The 20,219-nt window shown below is 38.6% G+C and overlaps 1 protein-coding gene across 9 annotated transcripts in view; it reads left to right on the plus strand.

Moving 5' to 3' along the window:
- The window catches only part of CHODL (chondrolectin), a 574,497-nt gene that overhangs the window by 539,208 nt on the left and 15,070 nt on the right, over window positions 1–20,219 (plus strand). For 6 of the 9 annotated variants that reach the window (XM_047875558.1, XM_047875561.1, XM_047875556.1 and 3 more), the window contains 2 exons: window positions 17,720–18,029; window positions 18,905–19,062. In XM_047875558.1, the coding sequence (XP_047731514.1) occupies window positions 17,764–18,029; window positions 18,905–19,062 (424 nt within the window). In that variant the 5' untranslated portion in view covers window positions 17,720–17,763. Of the gene's footprint in view, window positions 1–5,606; window positions 6,000–17,719; window positions 18,030–18,904; window positions 19,063–20,219 lie in introns of those variants that run through there. The other 3 variants (XM_047875552.1, XM_047875555.1, XM_047875553.1) reach the window with 1 other exon arrangement.

Raw genomic sequence — 20,219 nt, forward strand, 5'->3', positions numbered from 1 at the left:
AAAAATGTGGAAAAAGTTTTATGAATTTAGTGACATTCAAAGATTTAATTTTCATCTGTATATATTTGAAAAATTAGTGAATATATGCAGATAAGACTTATTATGGCTGGGGATGATTTAGTGCACATAAAGATTAAGATTTGAAAAATTTGTGAAATAACAATATTTCTGGGGCAGAATGCCATCCAGTCAGGAAGCACAGCACTTCTCCAACTCATTCTTTTTATATTTTATTTATTTTAACTTTTGATTTTTTTTTTTTTTAATTTTAGAGAGAGAGAGCATGAGCAGAGGAAAGGGGCAGAAAGAGACAGAAAGAGAGAGAGAGACAGACAGAGAATCTCAAGCAGGCTCCGTGCTTGGCACAGAGCTTGAAATGGGGCTCAATCCCACTACCCTGGGATCGTGACTTGAGCCAAAATCAACAGTTGGACGCTAAACCAACTGAGCCATCCAAGCATCCCTGCATTCTTTTTATATTTTAAAAGTAAAAACTAAAAAAGTGAAGAAATGTGCCCAAAATTATATTAACTGAAAATTTAGATTATGATTCTGCTAGCTAAGTAATTCTTCCATAGCACAATACTCAATGAAGATTTTGTCAACTATATACCTAGATAATTCAGGCCAGACTCTTGAAGTAAGGATGACCACAGTTTATCCTTTCTTTTTTTTTTTTTCAGTTTAATTATCTCACTTTTGTTTACTTGTATACATGTATATTAACACCAGATTCGGTAATTGAGAAGCATTGGTTCATGCTAGATTGATAGCAATGGTACCCAATTGCATTGTTTTAAATTAATAAAGAAGCGTTAAAAGGAAAATTTAATTTACTGAGTTGATATTTAGTTAGACATTCACATAAATTCTGATAAGATATAATTGAACTTTACAAATATTTTTAACTGCTCACCTGAATGGTCAGAGCATGTAACAGACTCAGTAGTTCCTAAATTTAAACTTCAAAGGATAGGAAAGCATGTTTTTGAAGTGTATATAATTCTTCATTAAATCTCTAACAACCTTATGAACATTAACACTGTCTTAAAAAGCACTGTCAAGGCTAAAACTTCTACTGGCATTATAAAGAAGAGTCGGACTGGCTCCTGAATGAGGTAGGTCATGTATCCTATCGCACAGACGTGGTTTGAAAAGAACGAGTAAATCATGGGGGAATTGGTCCAACTGTTCATTCTTGCAATGAGCCAATTACATGCCTGCACAGATGTCAAGGTGTCATTTCTGAAGAATAGGGAGGATAAACCTTGGATTCAATGCTGTCTTCCTGGAAATGACAACTATTATTTAGAAAATAATAAACTGTTTTTGCCTACTGCAAAAATGGTTATATTGTAGTTGTTTTATTTTTTGACTTTCAAACATTTGTTTTATTATCTCATGGCAATATTTTGATAGTTGTCAAGAGAGTTATTAACTATCATTAAATAAAGTGTAATAGAATGAATAAATTAGTTAATATTGGATTTCAATACCATTTCAGATATATTAGTTATAATAAGTTTAAGCATTCTAATAAATCTCTTTTGTAGGCCAGTGCTCTGGACTGAATGTTTATATGCTCCCCCCAAATTCATATGTTGAAATCTAACCCCCCCAGTGTGATGATATTAGGAGGTAGGGCCTTTGGGAGGCAATTAGATCATGAGAGTGGAGACCTCTTGCGTGGGACTGTGCCCACAGAGAGCTCTTTAGTTCCCTTTTCGTCATATAAATATCTAACCGCAAGTTGGCAGTTTGTAACCCAGAAGAGGGTCCTCAATGGAACCCTACCATGCTGGTACCCTGATCTCTGATTTCCAGCCTCAATGACCGTAAGAAATAAAGTGCTGTTGTTTGTAAGTCACTCCGTCTATAATACTTTATTATAGGAGTCTGAACGAAGACAACCATATTTGTCACTTTTTGCTGTAGAACACATATGAATGAACCCTGCTGTGGCTGTGGCTAAAACCACTGTACAGAGCTGCTCAAGTGAGAAGCCACTGAATGCAAATTGGTGCCTGGAATTCAGACTGTCTGTCCTTGAGGCTTATTAATGGACATAAGAAACAGATGCTCACCGGGAGTTGCAAACATCTGAAAGGAAATAGGGACAGTGAAGGAGTAAGTTGTATATTTGGGACAGACAGATTCCACAGCACACTATTAAGAGGCCTGATGTCACTTTTCAAAACTTTGGATGTTGCTTAATTGATGTTTTAGAGCCTCTGGAGACTCAGTGGTTGAATAATGCCTGAGATTTCTTTGGGACCATTCTTATTGAGATTACCTGTCTATTTTGGGGCTTGAAAAGACACATTTTAAGTTGTTGAGTCAACGTTGAACTTTTTAGCTTAAACAGTTTGAAGTTCTTGTTTGATTTTTTTTTTTTTAAGTGGTCAGAGAATCTTAACTTGAAACCTCTCAGGATTGTCACTGATGTGGTGTTATCACACCTTGGTTTCAGGAAATCTGGAGGCTGAACTCTACACATGTGCAAAAATTCCTCACATAACCCTAGCTTCTCTTGGTTGCCCTTAAGGGAACTCTTATCTCCTGATTGATCGGAAAGCAGTTCTTAAATTTCTGGAACTGAAATGTGTTTGCTATAAGAAAGTCCTTTGTCTTTTATGATAACTTATGCATACTCACAGGGAAAAACAGCCATTTCTTTAAAAAATTAATATTTGTTGCTGTCCCCTAAACCCCAGGTTTTTTAAAATGGAATTTTGTTGAAAATTTTAGATTTATATCTCCCAGTTTGCTATATAAAAAAATTATTTCAGAGAGATTCCCCCCTCCCATACTCTCCGAAGAGAATATCAGGTGCCACTAAAATTCCGTATTTATGACTATCCAAAATGTGCTCTCTGAATTTATTTTAATGATGATTCATCCAGATGTTTTCTGGTGATGGAGAAACAAAGAAAAAAGCTGGTATGATTAACCAATCCCTTTAAAAGCGTTACATCTAAAAAGAACTTTTAATGATTCGTTGTCTTGATAAGTCAGACAGCTCCTAGGATAACTTCTGAGTACCCTTAGTTAATGGGTGCAGCCACTCTGAACCGATATAATCGTAGCCTAAAGATAACAAACTATATTTTAGAAGTCTGTGCAACCATATTGAGGATACAGTTTTTACTGTAATTTGGATTTTCTGGAGTACTAAAACAACAGAGCTCCCTCTTGCCAATAGTAGCTTCATGGACTGGCTGACTTTTTTGGCATCTGAGCCATTTTGGACATTGGGGTGTATGGATATGTAGGAAATCCACTGGTATTCCTTCCCAAATAGAGAACTTTCCACGACAACCCTGGGCCACGTGAATATCTGGGAATAGGATGGCACAGAAGGAGAAACGAGCCCCTGTCAAGAATCCTAATTCCGTAGGCATGTGGGGCACTCAGGTAATCAATCAGCCATTGAGGGTTATCATGCTCAACCTGGACAAATGCTAGAGAACGCCTACGAAAATACCTAATTCCTCATTCCTCTATGTTAACCATGACACTGCATTCAGACTTCCACTCCACTCATTATTACATTTCTTTCTCCACACTGGAGTCTGAGTCCCTGGAGCAGCTTTCTGACCACAGCCACACCCAGTGACACTATGACAGGATTTACAGGGCTGAGCTATATACATCTCCATGCCTTTGAGGATTTATATTTTCCATTTCCATTCAAAATCCCAGCAGTTCCTGCTTCTTTTGGACATCCAGCTAGTAGTGAAACAAGATCCATACTCTCTGTAAGATTTATTAATTGCCCATGGCCCTGCGACAAATTAGTAATTTAATGGTAATACAAGGAAAAATAAAGTGATAGACATTATTATGATTATCGTGAAATTACACTTTCTTGAGTAGGGTGGATTTAATAATCCTTAAGGTCTTTATAAGTGCTGAAATTTTTATTCTGTAAGACTTGTTCTTACTGTAGCAAGATTTACTTTCTTTTTCCCAAGAAAGCCATTCAATAAATGTTCAGAATGTACTTGTGGCTTATGAAAACCAAAGACAGGGAGGTGTTATCGGAAAATGCACCACCCATTAAAACCAAAGGATTTTATTTCACAAATCTTGGTGCGTTAATTTTTTTAAAAATTTTTTAATGTTTATTTATTTTTGAGACAGAGAGAGACAGAGCATGAACAGGGGAGGGGCAGAGAGAGAGAGAGACACAGAATCTGAAACAGGCTCCAGGCTCTGAGCTGTCAGCACAGAGCCCGACCCGGGGCTTGAACCCACGGACCGTGAGATCATGACCTGAGCCGAATCGGACGCTTAACCGATCAAGCCACCCAGGCGCCCCAAATCTTGGTGCATTTAAAGCATCCTAATGAGAAAATACCAATTCTACCAAAGCTCATTATAAGAGTATCCTCAGGGTTCCTATCAGGGACTAGATAAAGATGAAACACCTTTTTAAAAAAAAGTTTGTTATTATTGAGAAAGAGAGACAGAGACAGAGAGAGACTGCAAATGGGGGAGGGGCAGAGAGAGAGGGAGACAGAATCCCAAGCAAGCTCCACACTGTCAGCGCCGAGCCCCAATGGTGGGCATGAACTCACAAACTGCCCAGATCATGACCCGAGCAGAAATCAAGAGTCCAGTGCTTAACCAACTGAGTCACCCAGGTGCCCCTCGATATAGATGAAACTCTTGGGAACTTCTTTCCAATACTGCAGGTTACAATCTAGCATCCTTGGCGGGACTGAAACAATGAAGACCAAGTCAGGTAAGGGAAAAAAAATGTCTTTGTGGGTTTTAGAATGCTTTACTTTTAATAGAAACTACAGGTCAGGGAGAGATGAGTGCAAAGAAATACATACATTTACATCCAAGAAATTCCCAAGTATTCAGAATATTTGCGTTAATGGTTTTCTCTGGAGCTGCAAATACTGAGATGGAAATCAGTTGGGAAAACCGTGCTTTAAATATTCTTCTCTTCAATTTGCTCCTGTGGCAATTTAGTTAAACAACCTGCTTGGAAGTAATCTATTTGCAGAACCTAGGTGGGGAAAAACCTGCCACGTTATATAATTCACCGAGCAGGTTTTGGCTCCCGCTTCGCCAATCCATCTTGAATAGTGGCTAGTGCCCTGAATCTAGCAATACATATGATCAAGCAATTTAGCACAAAAAGAGAAAGGCCCCACAACTTGGCATCCCCGTGGACATTAATCTTTGAGAAAACCAAATGGATCCAACTTTTGCCAGAGTTTAATAGCAAAGCTGTCACATTTCACACAAACGAGTATCGGGTCTGTTAGCGAATGGGAAGACGGCACCCGGGGAAGCGGAGGGGAGGAGGTGGGGCTGCTGACTGCACTCTTTTTCAAAGCGGCTCTAGTTTTTAGGGGAGGGGCTGGGATGCTCCGCATAGCGGGAGAGACGAAGTAGTTAAAAATCATTGCTAGCGAGAGGGGCTGGAACCCAGGGATGTGGGTATATAAGACCACGCCGCCAGCACAGCGCCGCCGCCGCCGCTGCTGCCGCTGCCGCTGCCGCCTTGAGAGCCGGGACTAGGCACACGGGCTCATTCCTACGCTAGCCAGAGGCCGGGGACAGGAGCACAGGGCGCGAGTGGGGTCCAGCCCGGGTTCCAGCCCGGGGCTATCGCTTCACCTCTGGGGCAGACGCGGGACCGTCTAACTTCTACTTCCTCTCCTTCAACGCGCACCCGCCGTGTGGTGCGCTCTAGCCCATCACACCCGCGCGCGGCACGAGCGCGCCCGGCTGCAGGCCCCACCCGAAGGCAATGAGTGCAGGCGGCCGGCCAGCTGGGCTCCGGCTGTGGGAGTAGGGCCCGGAGGGGAGGCAGGGAGGCTCAGAGGTTAGAGCTACCGCTGCGCAGCGGGCAGAGGCCGTCTTCGCTCCGCGCAACACCTGCTGCTGTCGCCGCGCCGCGATGAGCCGCGTGGTCTCGCTGCTGCTGGGCGCCGCGCTGCTCTGCGGCCACGGAGTTTTCTGCCGCCGGGTGGTCAGCGGTGAGTCAGGGGCCGCCCGTCGGGCGGATGAGCCGGGAGAGGGGACCGCGGAGCGCGCGGAAGAGAGTGGTGTGGGACCGCCCGTCCTGGGGTGAAGGTTCTCCTGGAGGTTGGAAACCTGTACAGGGTATGGGGCCGAGATGAGCAGGGGACGTGGGGGTGGGGGGAAAGGATCGTATTCCGCTTTCTTCCCCTCCCCCACAAAACAAGCACAGAGAAAAGTTTCAATTTTTTGGAAGTGCCTGGTTCCGTAGCTGCGAAGCGAGCTCTGCTTCATCATGAGCACTACAGCGTTTTCCAGGAGTAATTTCCACCTTCTTTGTAAGGGAGTTGGCCACCGGGCAGGGCTTGGCACCTGCAAAAAGGGGTGGGGTACCATGGAGCAGGCAGAGGAAACCCAAAGCCGTAAGAACCACTGCAGAAATGTCACCCCCTGTTGGTCTGGCTCGACTTCAGTCCCCGCACTGTGTTCACTCGGATGATTTCCCAGCCCAGACCTGCTAGCTGTGGGGCGCTCACAGACACCCGGGCGCACAGCCTTTGTTCTCAGGGAGCGCTGACGAAGAACGGGGGACTGACCGATCCTTGTAGACTCCTTTCCTTTGCACGCCTTATTCCAACTTAAGGACTTCTCAGAAAATGAAGTCAGCTCGAGTTGGGCAGAGGTGTACATGGTAATGACCGCAGGTCCATGCACACAGTAGGTGCCCATTTAGGTGGATTGAGTCAGTGTCAGGGAAATGGGTCAGAATTGGCAAGCTTCCCAGCATTCGCTCTGATTTTAATTTTTCTTCGACTTCTGTTCTGTTGTTGAGTAATTTATATCGTATTCACCCTTCCTTACTTTTGGGCAAGGACTCTTAAAGAAAACACGAAGAGTCTCAAAAGCTTAGGATGAATGAGTCGGGCCTTACAGGAAACTTGAGCATAACCATCCTTATTGAAATTTCTTGAGATGCTGATTAAAGTGTTTCTGTAAAACGGGAACCCTCTTGCACTGTTGGTGGGAATGCAAATTGGTGCAGCCGCTCTGGAAAGCAGTGTGGAGGTTCCTCAGAAAATTAAAAATAGACCTACCCTGTGACCCAGCAATAGCACTGCTAGGAATTTACCCAAGGGATACAGGAGTACTGATGCATAGGGGCACTTGTACCCCAATGTTTATAGCAGCACTCTCAACAATAGCCAAATTATGGAAAGAGCCTAAATGTCCATTGACTGATGAATGGATAAAGAAATTGTGGTTTATATACACAATGGAGTACTATGTGGCAATGAGAAAGAATGAAATATGGCCCTTTGTAGCAACGTGGATGGAACTGGAGAGTGTGATGCTAAGTGAAATAAGCCATACAGAGAAAGACAGATACCATATGGTTTCACTCTTATGTGGATCCTGAGAAACTTAACAGGAACCCATGGGGGAGGGGAAGGAAAAAAAAAAAAGAGGTTAGAGTGGGAGAGAGCCAAAGCATAAGAGTCTCTTAAAAACTGAGAACAAACTGAGGGTTGATGGGGGGGTGGGAGGGAGGGGAGGGTGGGTGATGGGTATTGAAGAGGGCACCTTTTGGGATGAGCACTGGGTGTTATATGGAAACCAATTGGGCAATAAATTTCATATATTGAAAAAAAAGAGAGAAAGAGAAACCAGAAAAAAAAAAGTGTTTCTGTAAATATTTGTTGAATGTAGGTGAGCATGTGTTTTAAGTGTGGAAGTTTTTTTTTTTTTAATGTAAAAAGCACAAATTCCCTTTCACATTCTGTGCATCTGTATAACAGGTGTCACTAGAGGTAGAGATAGATGACAAATGACATGTACTTAATCAGTAGTGAAGCCAGACCTTTAGAAACTGACATATTAAGCTTAATTGTTGCTGATCTTCCCCTCAGCAATATGTGATGTTCTGCATCTTAAGAATATAATTCTTAAATGTCTAGTTATCAATCATTCTCCACTAACTTTTGGCCCTCTGGAGACACTGGAATTAAATACACTGTGAACTCTCATTTGGACATACATGCTGCTTATATGGGGGGTGGCGGAGGGGAAAATCAGAGTCTTTATAAAATGAAAACTTTACAGTATCAGGTAAGGATGTCACAGGAGCCATAACATTAGATTCTTTCCCCCTTAATTTGGCTTTGAAGAAAAAGTGTATTATATAGACCTGAGTGTGTCAGTTACATATTTGGCTGACTTTGTGTTTATGAGAATTACTCTTACAAATAAATGAACAGCACAGACCAGGGTTTTAGCATATGGTGTTTTTTAAACACATAGAAACACTCCATTGACTTAAATAGTATCCATTTGGCATATTCTTGTTTACATGCCATAAACTTTGCGGAAAAGAAATATATAAAGTAAAAACAGAACTTAAAAGATTATTGATGAGAAGTTTATTTTGTGTTGTATTATCGCATAAATTGTTGCAAACCTTTTGCTGTGTTTTCCTATTAAATGTTTATAAGCATATTGTAGGTGACATCTGGAAAATTTCTAATTAACTGAACATGATTTATTTGATTTAACATAAATGATGATGTTTACTTGATATCAAAACAATTATTTAGTTATGTTTTTCTTATGACTATTTTAATTGCCTTTGGCCCTAAAAATCACATTAAAATTCGATCATTATAAACTTATGACTTTATCCTTTGAAGACAAATTTTTAAAAATATATTTTTGCCATAATAGCATGAGTGCAGACAGTCTAAAACATGACATGTTGAAAGTTGTAGGTCTACTGTCTGCCTGATCAGTGTTAAGTTTTGAGGTATGCATCAACTTTTTCCTGCCACTGGGGGCTATTTACCAAAATTCTAATCGAGTGTCTGCCCAATGCAAGAAGCTTTCAGGGGCCATTATTAGGAAAATACTTACATTCTATTTGCTAAATATCAGTACAGCTATTAGTAATTAAATACTACTAATTAAACACCAGAAAAAAGACAGGAACTTGCAAAATAATCCTCTATAAAAATTTTCTTCTTTTTAGCACTTTAAAATATTCAATAAGATACTCTCCAATACTTTTAAATACATCACTGTTTTAAAAATAGAAAGCATTATTTATAAATGAAGTTAAGATATTTTAATAAGAAATTACATTTCAAACTTCATCATCATAATCTGTCCCATAAGGGTTAATAGCATCAAGCAGTAATAGTTAAGTGTTTTTATAGGTTAGTGGTCATGCTTATTCTGATGCACAAATATGTAATAAAAATAGATAACCACGAGAGTAATTTCATGAATTAAAAAGTATTTAATGCAAGACTTAATGAATTTATGAGTCAAAGTTGTGAACTACTTTTAGGATCTTAGATTTGTACTGATTTGTTGCTGAACACAGATGTGTAGAGAATATTTGCAGGAAGTACAATCATTTAATTCTGTGACTTTACTGGTAGATAATGATATCTTCTTTAGGGCAAAGATAAGAGGATTTTACTTATGGTGACATGGATACATATGAAAAAGAAGTGTTCAAAACTCAGGTTTCTAAGATGGGAAGATATGTCTAAAGAGCATGTGGATACTTTTAAACATTTTAAGTGTTTTAAAGTAATGAATTTTTTTTAATTCTTGCTTTTTCTTTTTAGTACACATAGCAGTGATCCCCAATTTGTTGATGCAGCAAAATGGCACTAAGTGTATTTCATGGTACCTCCAAATTTCTGCAGAAAAATGTAATATGTATTAATTTGAACTCATTAAAATTGGCATGCATTTTACATTGGAGACTGGATGATTTAGACATATTTCTTTTATTGTGCAGATGCCACAGAATTATGCAAGTGCTTGGGTGGTGACCAGTAGTCCATAGATTATTATGATAGCAAAGGAGATACAAAAAAATCTGCTGAGCATATCTCAGCCTGTGGTACTATTGCATGACATCATCAAAAGCATAAAGTGATGACAGAGCAGTTTTCAAAGATGCAATTACTTTAAGTATCTCTTGGGCAAGAAAGGAACACATTAATCTTATTACTAGTCATCTAATAAATTACACATCTATCGTAGCCATTACTCCTTAACTGCTATTTTTCATTATTTTATAGTTTTGTTTTTATAACTCTTCTTCCTGAGGAAGGTAATATCTATTACATTAATGTTAAAAAAGAGGTAGTATTATATAAAGGGGTCCAGGGTGGAAACCCAGCTGATGTTCTCACTAGATTTTATAACAGCTTTCTGTGCTAGGCACTTGGCATACAGGTGAATGGCTGCACACAACTTCCACGCGGGATTGTTTCTTTCACTGTGGTAACATATTACTGGTAATATAACATGCCTGACAACTTGACTGAAGTTACACTTTTTGTAACTGGGAAAAATTCATTTGGGCTTTGCTTTATTTGGAAAAATGAAAGAACTAGATAAAATAACTAAGGCTGCATGTGGTTTGAAAATATGAGATAGATGTCCCAATATTAATCCCATGTCTAATTGTAGAGTAATAGAAAATTCACAAGCTGCTCAGAAAAACAAACTCTCAAGGCACAAACCCTTGCATATAGTAGCAGTGCTAATCAATAACAGATCAACGCTAATAATTATAACAAGGAAAACCCGAATAATGTGTATATTCATCAGTCCCTTTATTTATTCATTAAATATTTCACTTTAGAAAAAATACTACATTTGAGACATATATGGAGGCAGCATAGACATCTGGGTGAAGGCATGGACTGCGGGGCTAGACTGCCTGATTCACAACCCCGATTTATGAGCTGTGTGAATCCGGCAAATTATCTAACTTTTCTATGCCCCCTTGCCTCATTTTTAAAATAGGATGAGATCTACGTGATGTGACCAACAGCACAGGATTGTTGGAGGGTCAAGGGGTTTGAAAAGATTTGTGCAGATTGTGTCATGCACAGAGGTGTGTCCCAAGAAGCTGAGAGGGAGCTCACTATGCAAGTTCTGCGCCTGGAGCTGAGGCCACCTAGAGGAAAACACTACTTTTTCTAGCTCAACAGCCTGTATCACCAGGAAAGAACATCTTTTCCTAATTTACCCAAAGGTGTGGATTGCGCTAGCAGTGAGAACATCCATGCTAACCTACTGATAAATGTCTGGCTATTATTATTTATCTGTATTTCTTTAGAACTCCTAACCACGCTCCCTTTAGGTAAGAAAACTGAGGCCAGGAACATTTAAGTAATGTACCCAGTGTACCTACAATTCAAGTATAGCTCTGGGATTCAAAACCAGTTCTTTCTGATTGAATGCTTGAACTTTTAAGTCACAAAGTTACTTGGTTTACCATTTGCTATTTAGACCTCAATTTTAAATATGCATAGTAGGGGTGAGGGTGGCCCAGTTGGATAAGTGTGAGTTTGAGCAAGGAGTCCCGTTACCTTCTCAAAGCTTGTGGTATTTCCCAGTGGGAGAGGTAGGACCTTGCAAAGCTGGCACCACCATTCACGAAATGACCCAGGGTTCCAGTTTTGAGTTTGTTTATTAATGTAAGAAAATAGATTCCAGCACACTCATAATAGCACATTATGTATTTAATTGCACTATAAAATCTGTTACAAAAATGAGAGTTTATTATAACAAAACTTTTTTTTTTAAATAAAGAATAGCTCTTAAGAAGTAGGTGTAATATTGAACATGGAATGCTTCAAAGAATTTCTTTTTAGTTCAGAAATGTTGGTATTGTTATCAGAGGTCATGTCACTCTGTATAATGTGGGATCTACCCATTTATCAGTTTTATTTTGAGGAGGGGTAAGAAAGAATTAGGAAAAACAAATTATTTTGTGGGATTCTGGTAACATGTCCAAGTTCAGTCAGTCTGCTTTGGGAAAGATTTATCATGTAGATTCTCTTTTGTACAATTTTTTTTCTTTTTGTAACAAAAAGTAGATCATGATTGAGCCATAGGAATTCATACAATATCTTCTATATTTTTATTAAAAATTATGATATAAACTCAATACTCACTATTGATAATATATGATGCTAGTGTGAGGTATAAGAAAAATGTTATTACTTTACTAACAGAGGACTCAACTCTCAGAAAGTTAATAAACATAAGCAAGATAAAACTAAATCATAGATCCTTTCTATTCAGAAAGAAAAAAGTAAACTGCCATAACTTTATGAGTTTGGCTCCACTTTTACATCAAGGTCAAAAGCATTTACTGCCAATATTTAGCTCTAAAGGAATTTCATGACTATGACAGAAGACAAAACTATCTATTCATGGGAATAATAGAATAGCCGAATCTTAGCTGTGACCGTGATAGGAATGTTTACTCTAGTAGGCAGTCCTGAGAATTATCTCTAAACAAAAGTGCATGTGGATATATGTAGTTCTATATGCATGTATGTGTAAAATTAACAGGTGCAGAATCCTAGGTTGAAAGTCTTTTGTCATGCTTGTATATAAAACAACAATCAAAGGATGTTTGTCCTTGGAGATGCTAGGTGACATTTAATAAATTATTGTTAGTATCAGTGTTGCCTTGTGTAATAACACTGTGATATGGTTATTTGAATATTCATCTAAATATTTTATGGGTAGTAGAAAAGTAGATGGAAGTCGATGTTGTGGGTGGAAGCTTGTAGAATTCTTATTGTTCAAAACAGTCAATGACAGATTTTATTTGAATGTAACATTTAAAGATCAGAGAAAAGGATTCTCCACGTGATCTCACAGAATGAGAAGAGAGGTCATCTCAATGGTTCTCTAGGAAGATGAGCCTTTACAGAAGTGGGAAAAGTTGCTTCCAGAAGATCTGTATTAATGGAACTTTTCTGGGAATTAGGGCAACATTTGTTTCCCAGCTGTTGGAGTTCCACTGCCATGACAGCCAAATGTGACCATCTGAAATGGTGGTGAGCATTCAATAGCTGCTTTCACTGGTTTTGCTATAGCTTGGACCAAATTTGCACACGAAAGCCATAGTCAGTAGTAAAATAGAATTGGATGTAAAGAAATTCACACTGTCAGCTTTACTGATGATATATAAACGGTAGTAAAACTGGACAATGTATGTGTATCCTTTTGTGAAAACAGACTTGGTAGATCTGAACTGCTAGTGACTTTTCCATTCAATGTCTGAGGACACAGCTGATATTCGGTGGATACTTTGGAGTGAATATCTGCCTGTTCCAGTACCTGGCCCCTGTTCTGATCCCCTGAGGGTCCCTCTGTTGTGCAGCCACCACAGTCTCTACCCCCTCACCTACGACCCTGGACCACTCCATCCTCCACAACTAAAGAGAGAATACCTGTCATAAACAATGCCATGCCAGCTACCACCTAGGGCCTGTGCAGTATTAGGAATTACTTTAAATATAATCCCTACCTTAGGTTTTTCTTATATCAGCATTATTTCTCTGTGGACTCACGTAGTGGTGTTAGAAATTTCCACATTGCACTAAAGTTCTCTTAAGCATTTTATTCAAATTGCTATCTTTTTAAATTAATTAATTAATTTTTAGAGAGAGAGTGTGTGCACATGAGCAGAGGAGGGGCAGAAAGAGAGAGGGAGAGAGAGAATCCCAAGCAGGCTCCATGCTGACAGCATAGAACCCGATGTGGGGCTTGACCCCATGAACCATGAGATCACTACCTGGAGCTGAAATCAAGAGTTGGATGCTTAACTGAGTGAGGCACCCACATGCCCCTCAAAGTGCTATCATATTTTATAAATGAGTTGATTCTTATCATCATTTCTGTCCCCTCACCATAAATAAATCTGTGTTGCACTTATATTTTAATACATTAAAGATCATGAACAGAGACTTTTAGCATATCAATCCCACGTAGGCACCCTCTGAATTTGTGCTAACCTTGTTACATAAATAATGTTTACTCTTTCAAATTTCTGGTGATTTTTTTTTAAGTTGGCTTCTTTTTGACATCTTGCAAAACAATCTTGTTGGACAAGCTTAATATTTCAGAAATGCTGGAGTCAAATCCAAGTCTGAGAGTTCTTGGAGTGAAAAATTGAGCAAGTTGAAAACTCAAGGGAATGCAGTTACGATATATTTTGAGACTTAGAAATATGTAAAGGATGTAGGAGATGGAAATGGAAATAGCTTGCGTTAAAAATGCAGGCACAACACTCACTAGGCTTAATGACATTTTTAGAATATCATCAGGAACAACCATTTTAAACAATGAAGTCATCACAAAATCTAATAATAAATGAGGAGAAATTAAAATAAATAATTGTATTAGAATCAGCCACTGGGACTTCCATTATCATCTCTCAAGGATTATTTATCTGAGACTGATTTGTCCTCTTGAAGTCTCTTTAATTCCATTTTCCTATGGTCAATCATACTAGCATTTTCATTTTAATTAACAATCAGTTGGGGAAGTCTGTTAATTTGTTCATATTATTCAGTGTGTTGCTTCTGGGTCCAGATCACAGTTAATGAGACAGAGAGGACTACTGGGTGTTGTGCTTGCGTTGTTCCAACTGCTATTTTATTAGATGGCTGTTCTCAGCTTGTGTCATGATACTGAATGCCTATCACTCAAACACCGTTGTGAGGTTAATGACCTCTGGATTTCTGCTCCCTCCTGACTTGAGTGTCATCATAGGTCATTAATTGCTGATTCTGGGGGAGAATGGATGTGGTACCAATGTTGACTCAGTGTGGTGTACTATAATTAAGAATCCAATGTTTGAATGCTGTAGTTTTTAGCCAGTGTTTAAGTACAATAACACTCCCTCCCTCCACTACTGACAAATTTTTTTCATCAGCCACAAAATTAAATATCAAGTGAAAAAAAACCTTCAATCCCAACAAGAATAATGTTCATGAAGATGAATCTTAAGAAAGCAGTAAAGCTATGCCTTAATTTCTTAGCATTTGACTTTATTTTACATTTACAATTTGACTTTATTTTACACTAAATGCTTCATAGTCTGTTTTCTGAGGCCAAATCTAAACTGAACGCAGAAAAAGACTAAGAAAGGAGTGGAGGCTATGGACAGTGGGTTGGGATAAAGAAATAACAGACAGAGAGGGATTCGTGGCGGTTTTTAAAGTTGATAGCAGAGATCAGAAGTGACCCAAAGAAGCTAATGAAAAACAAAATGAAACAGGTTGGTCATTCTGGAGATTGTCTATCATTTGGCATACATGTCTGGTGATAATAAGGGGGCAAATCTAAACAACAGAACGATAGGACTTCCCTTGCTGGTAGTTAGCTGAATCCTGTACACTCTAATATCCCTGATATGTATGTGGATTTTTTGTGGCCTGATGTTATTATCATCCATAGTGTAGTTAGGAGAAAGTCATTCTGCTTCATATGTAGACAAATGTGAAATTCACATGTAGAGGTGTGTGAAATTTGATTCTGAGAGATTTTTTTAAATCAAACTTTTACCTGTGTCTTTAAGTCTTCACAGATGTTGTTAGAGCAGAAGTAAACTAGTGATGTCACACAATGAAGTTTTATAAAAGATGATATTCCATTAAGAAGTCTCAAAAATTATTCTAAGCTTCATTTGTTGTCACAAACATATATGACTTAAAAATATATGTATATATGTGTATATATGTACACACACATATTTATGTATATACTGACTTTGAAAATCTTTAGAGATATCAGAATAGGTGGCTTAATCAAGTGCTGTAATTCATAAAAACCTTTAAAATACAAGTATAAATATAAATTACATTTTAAACTTCCTTTCCAAATTCTGATTATTCTATTTATTTATTCATGGATTTTGGACATTTTGTGGTCCCCAATCTTTATTCCTAAAGAAATATGCAATAAAACTAGCAATAGTTAAGATTAACTGTAGGGAAGGGTAAATTTAAATGAATTTGGATTTGATTTTAATGAAATTCTAATTTAGGGAAAGTTTAAAAGAAATGCAGTGTTACCCCTTTCACACTCATAAAGGAATTAATCTCAACCAGTCTAATAGGGCATTTTTTATAATAAATTTGAAGAAGTCATTTTTATTTGGTGTGTGTTTAATACATAAATGGAGACTCTAAAGCTGAAAAATAATTTGTTCTCAAGTCTGCTAAATATTTATCACCTAATTTGTTTTTAGCTCATTGTTTAACCATCTTTGAAAGATGAGTTTCAACAAATTTCAGCTTACTCTGCTTTCTATCCAAGTTATAGAAATTGACAATAATTAGCAATTGATGAGATTTTTATTTTTTTATTTTTTATCTTTTTAAACGTTTTAAACATTTATTAATTTTTAAGAGACAGAAACTGAGTGTGAGTGGGGGAGGAAGAGAGAGATGGGGAGGCACAGAATCCCAAGCAGGTTCCAGGTTCTGAGCTGTCAGCACAGAGCCCGACGTGGGGCTTGAACCAACGAGTTGCAAGATCATGACCTGAGCCAAAGTCAGATGCTTAACCAACTGAGCCACCCAGGTGCCCCATCTGATGAGATTTTTAATAGCTCCTTTATTTCCTGATGTGTTTATTCCAACCCTAAGCCATTTGGCTTTTTAATATTTAAAATGCCCTTCTTTTCTGTTTGTTTGCTTTAAGTACTTGATTCTCTAAGTTCAAATTTGGGAAATTTTATTTGGAGTTTATGACTCATTTGAGCTGTCTGTGTAAAAAGAGAGAAGTCATTGGCTGAGCAATTGACACTCACACATAGCATGTCCTATAAAACCAGAAAATATTCAGAGAATTGATAATGAGAATTTTTTCAAAGAGTACTCTAGAAATCTCTCCTGTCACTTCTAATGCTGTATATTAATAAGTTAATTATTACTAGAGTTACCTTCATTCTGGCCTCTATTAACTTTCAATTTCAATGCATTTGCTTTCAGATATATACAATAAAAGCAAATGTTTACACCTTAAATTTTGCCACCTTGTATCTTTTTTATGATACCTTCTATACATTGGTTTTTACTTGTTTTAAAAATTAAGTTCTTGGGGCGCCTGGGTGGCGCAGTCGGTTAAACGTCCGACTTCAGCCAGGTCACGATCTCGTGGTCCGTGAGTTCCAGCCCGGCGTCAGGCTCTGGGCTGATGGCTCAGAGCCTGGAGCCAGTTTCCGATGCTGTGTCTCCCTCTCTCTCTGCCCCTCCCCCATTCATGCTCTGTCTCTCTCTGTCCCAAAAATAAATAAACGTTGAAAAAAAAAATTAAGTTCTTTTGTGAATTATTTTTCTTTCATAACCTTGACCTTTTAGCTCTCTTTGCTCTAAAAGAAAAAGCAATTTCTTTTGCTAGTTTCGTTTGCTATGTAATTGGTTTGTATCTAAGCCAGAAGAATCATGAGTTCTCTTAACAAACATTTTTTTGGAGTCCTGTGTTTAAAAGTTCATATTACAAGTTTACCAGGGAATCATTTTGCTTTTATAAATTGATAATAATAATTAAAAAATAAACTCTATAAAATGATTCCATGGAGGAATCATTCTTGGGAGAGTGTATCCTGTTTTGATTGGTTCTTTTTTTTAATATTTATTTACTTTTGAGAGAGAGACAGAGAGTGACCAGGGGTGGGGCAGAGAGAGAGGGAGACACAGAATCTGGAGCAGGCTCCAGTCTTTGAGCTGTCAGCACAGAGCCTGATGCGGGGCTCGAACTCACGAACTGTGAAATCATGACCTGAGCCGAAGTTGGAAGCTCAACCGACTGAGCCACCCGGGCGCCCCTTGATTGGTTCTTTAATCCTAATTCATAGTAGCATTATGAATATAGTTCAAAGAATCAATGCATGCTGTCTTTTTTCCAGGCCAAAAGGTGTGCTTTGCTGACCTCAAGCATCCCTGCTACAAAATGGCCTACTTCCACGAACTGTCCAGCCGCGTGAGCTTTCAGGAGGCACGCCTGGCTTGTGAGAGCGAGGGGGGGACCCTCCTCAGCCTGGAGAATGAAGCAGAACAGAAGTTAATAGAAAGTATGTTGCAAAACCTGACAAAACCAGGAACAGGGATTTCTGATGGTGATTTCTGGATAGGGCTTTGGCGAAACGGAGAGGGGCAAACATCTGGTGCCTGCCCAGATCTCTACCAGTGGTCTGATGGAAGCAGTTCCCAGTACCGGTGAGTAGGGATCTTGAGGAGTTAAATGTGCTGTGGGGGACTCGAAAGGGAGGAGGGAGATTTCTGGGTTTTTTGTTTTGTTTTTTTTTCTTTTTTTTTAAATTCAAATAATTTCTATAAATTGAAAAAAATTAAAATTGTATTTAGAGTCAAAACCCTTTAGTGATGAAAATCACAAGTATTTCTAGGTGAAGGCAGAAATATTTCTAGGTTAACAAGACCAGATTTGACTTTGGACTTTAAACAAATTGTAAATAATGGAGGAAGAAATAGGTTATTTACAGAAAATATCTACATATGTACTGAGAGGTACAAATTTGGTGACAGAAGAGACTTACATACATGCTGGCATCTCGGAAGCAGTTCTTGAAGAGCTTGATTTTATTTTGTTGGATTTTAAGAATGCCTAAGGTCCTTCTTCCTCCTCAATCTTGGGAGCCAAATAGAGCCTTACATGTACCATAGCAGCAATTTTATACTCTACAACAAGGGGTCCATCTGCAGACGTACTGAGTGTTACTGTAGGAGACAGTGCTGGGCTTTTGTAAAGAGGTTCGGGTATCTCAGTGCAAAAGTCAGCTGAACTGGCTCATTCATCTCTATGGTAACAGCTTCTTCCTCTTTATGGACATTACTTGGTTGAGGATGTCAGAATAGAATGGGCTAAATGGGTGATGGATATTCAGAAGGGCACTTGTGATGAGCACTGGGTGTTACATGTAAGTGATGAATCACTAAATTCTACTCCTGAAGCTAGTATGATACTATATGTTAACTAACTGGAATTTAAATACAAAAAAACTTGAAACAAAACCAAACCAAAAGAATAGGGTGGTTGAAACCACTTAGAGGTGTTCCTGCTGCTCTGTTTGCAGAAACTGGTATACTGATGAACCTTCCTGTGGAAGTGAAAAGTGTGTTGTGATGTATCATCAACCAACAGCCAATCCAGGCCTGGGGGGGCCCTACCTTTACCAGTGGAATGATGACAGGTGCAACATGAAGCACAATTACATCTGCAAGTATGAACCAGGTAGGAAGTCCTGTAAGGAGGTACAGCAGATGTTGGGCGTATTTGCTTCTATTTTTATCTTCACTATTTGTATTTAGGCTTCACTTCCTTTGGATCCTTTTGTTTCTCTGCTATGAAACGTGGAATTACTTTGTACCTTGTCATATCACTCAGTGTACTGAATTATACTTCATGCTCTAGAGCAAACCGTCCAATCAGTCAAATAGAAGGGAGTAACTAGACACATCTGGAGACATGTCTTTAAGAGAAAAGAACATTTTTCTGTGAACGTCAGAGTGTTTTGGAAATAGGTTTTACAAAGAACGTGTATCTATTTTTAAATATTTTAAATAGTTAGTGTAATGTGTGTGAAGTAGGTATAAGTCACCAGAGCACCTATAGATTTACACACGTGGACAGCAGATCTTTGGGTGATTATCTGGTGAGTTTAAGGGAACAAAGCAACTTTCTCCTGGAACATTAGCTTATCATTTGTTGGCATGTGCTCCTCAGTGAAAGTCAGACTGATTATGGCTCATTGAACCGCAGTGGAAACAAAAGTGGGGACCTGTGCCATGTTCCTCCCATGATTGTCATGCTTTGGAACATACCTCCTTAGATAGCTTTTGTTTGAAGTCTCCACCTTCTTGCCCGTGAAGCACGTGGGAAGATTGCATTGACCTGAGCTACACTGGTGTGTTTTCCTGTTGAAATAGTAAATTTGAATTAGTGTGAAGAGGACAGATGGACTAAATTAAAATTTGACCAAAAGTAGACACTCAGCAACAACTATGTAAAGTAATTCTTTTTAATGACCTAATAAAGTCAAACTAGATACTTAGGCTTTAAGATTTTTTTTTTTGATGTTTTTCTCCTCCTCAGTGTTGGGAAGTATCATTTTAAATCTTTTGAGGGGCTGTCTACTTGACCTCATAATGTGTTCATGGAAGGCATTTACCATCAAGTACTGCTATTTCCATTATTCTCTTGAAATTACATGATTCCTTTTCTCATAAGACCTTAAAGCCCAAGGGATTATTTGGATTAGATTTACCCTTCTCTTATATTTATCCTGCTCTTGAGTATATTAGCCAGCTTTCTATATCCCTGGTGAGTTTATTCTTTAAAGCCCTAAATCCATCATTACCATCCTAGAAGCCTTTGCAAAGCCAAATCTG

Source organism: Prionailurus viverrinus, chromosome C2 (assembly GCF_022837055.1).
Source record: "Prionailurus viverrinus isolate Anna chromosome C2, UM_Priviv_1.0, whole genome shotgun sequence".
Classification (NCBI taxonomy): Eukaryota; Metazoa; Chordata; class Mammalia; order Carnivora; family Felidae; genus Prionailurus; species Prionailurus viverrinus.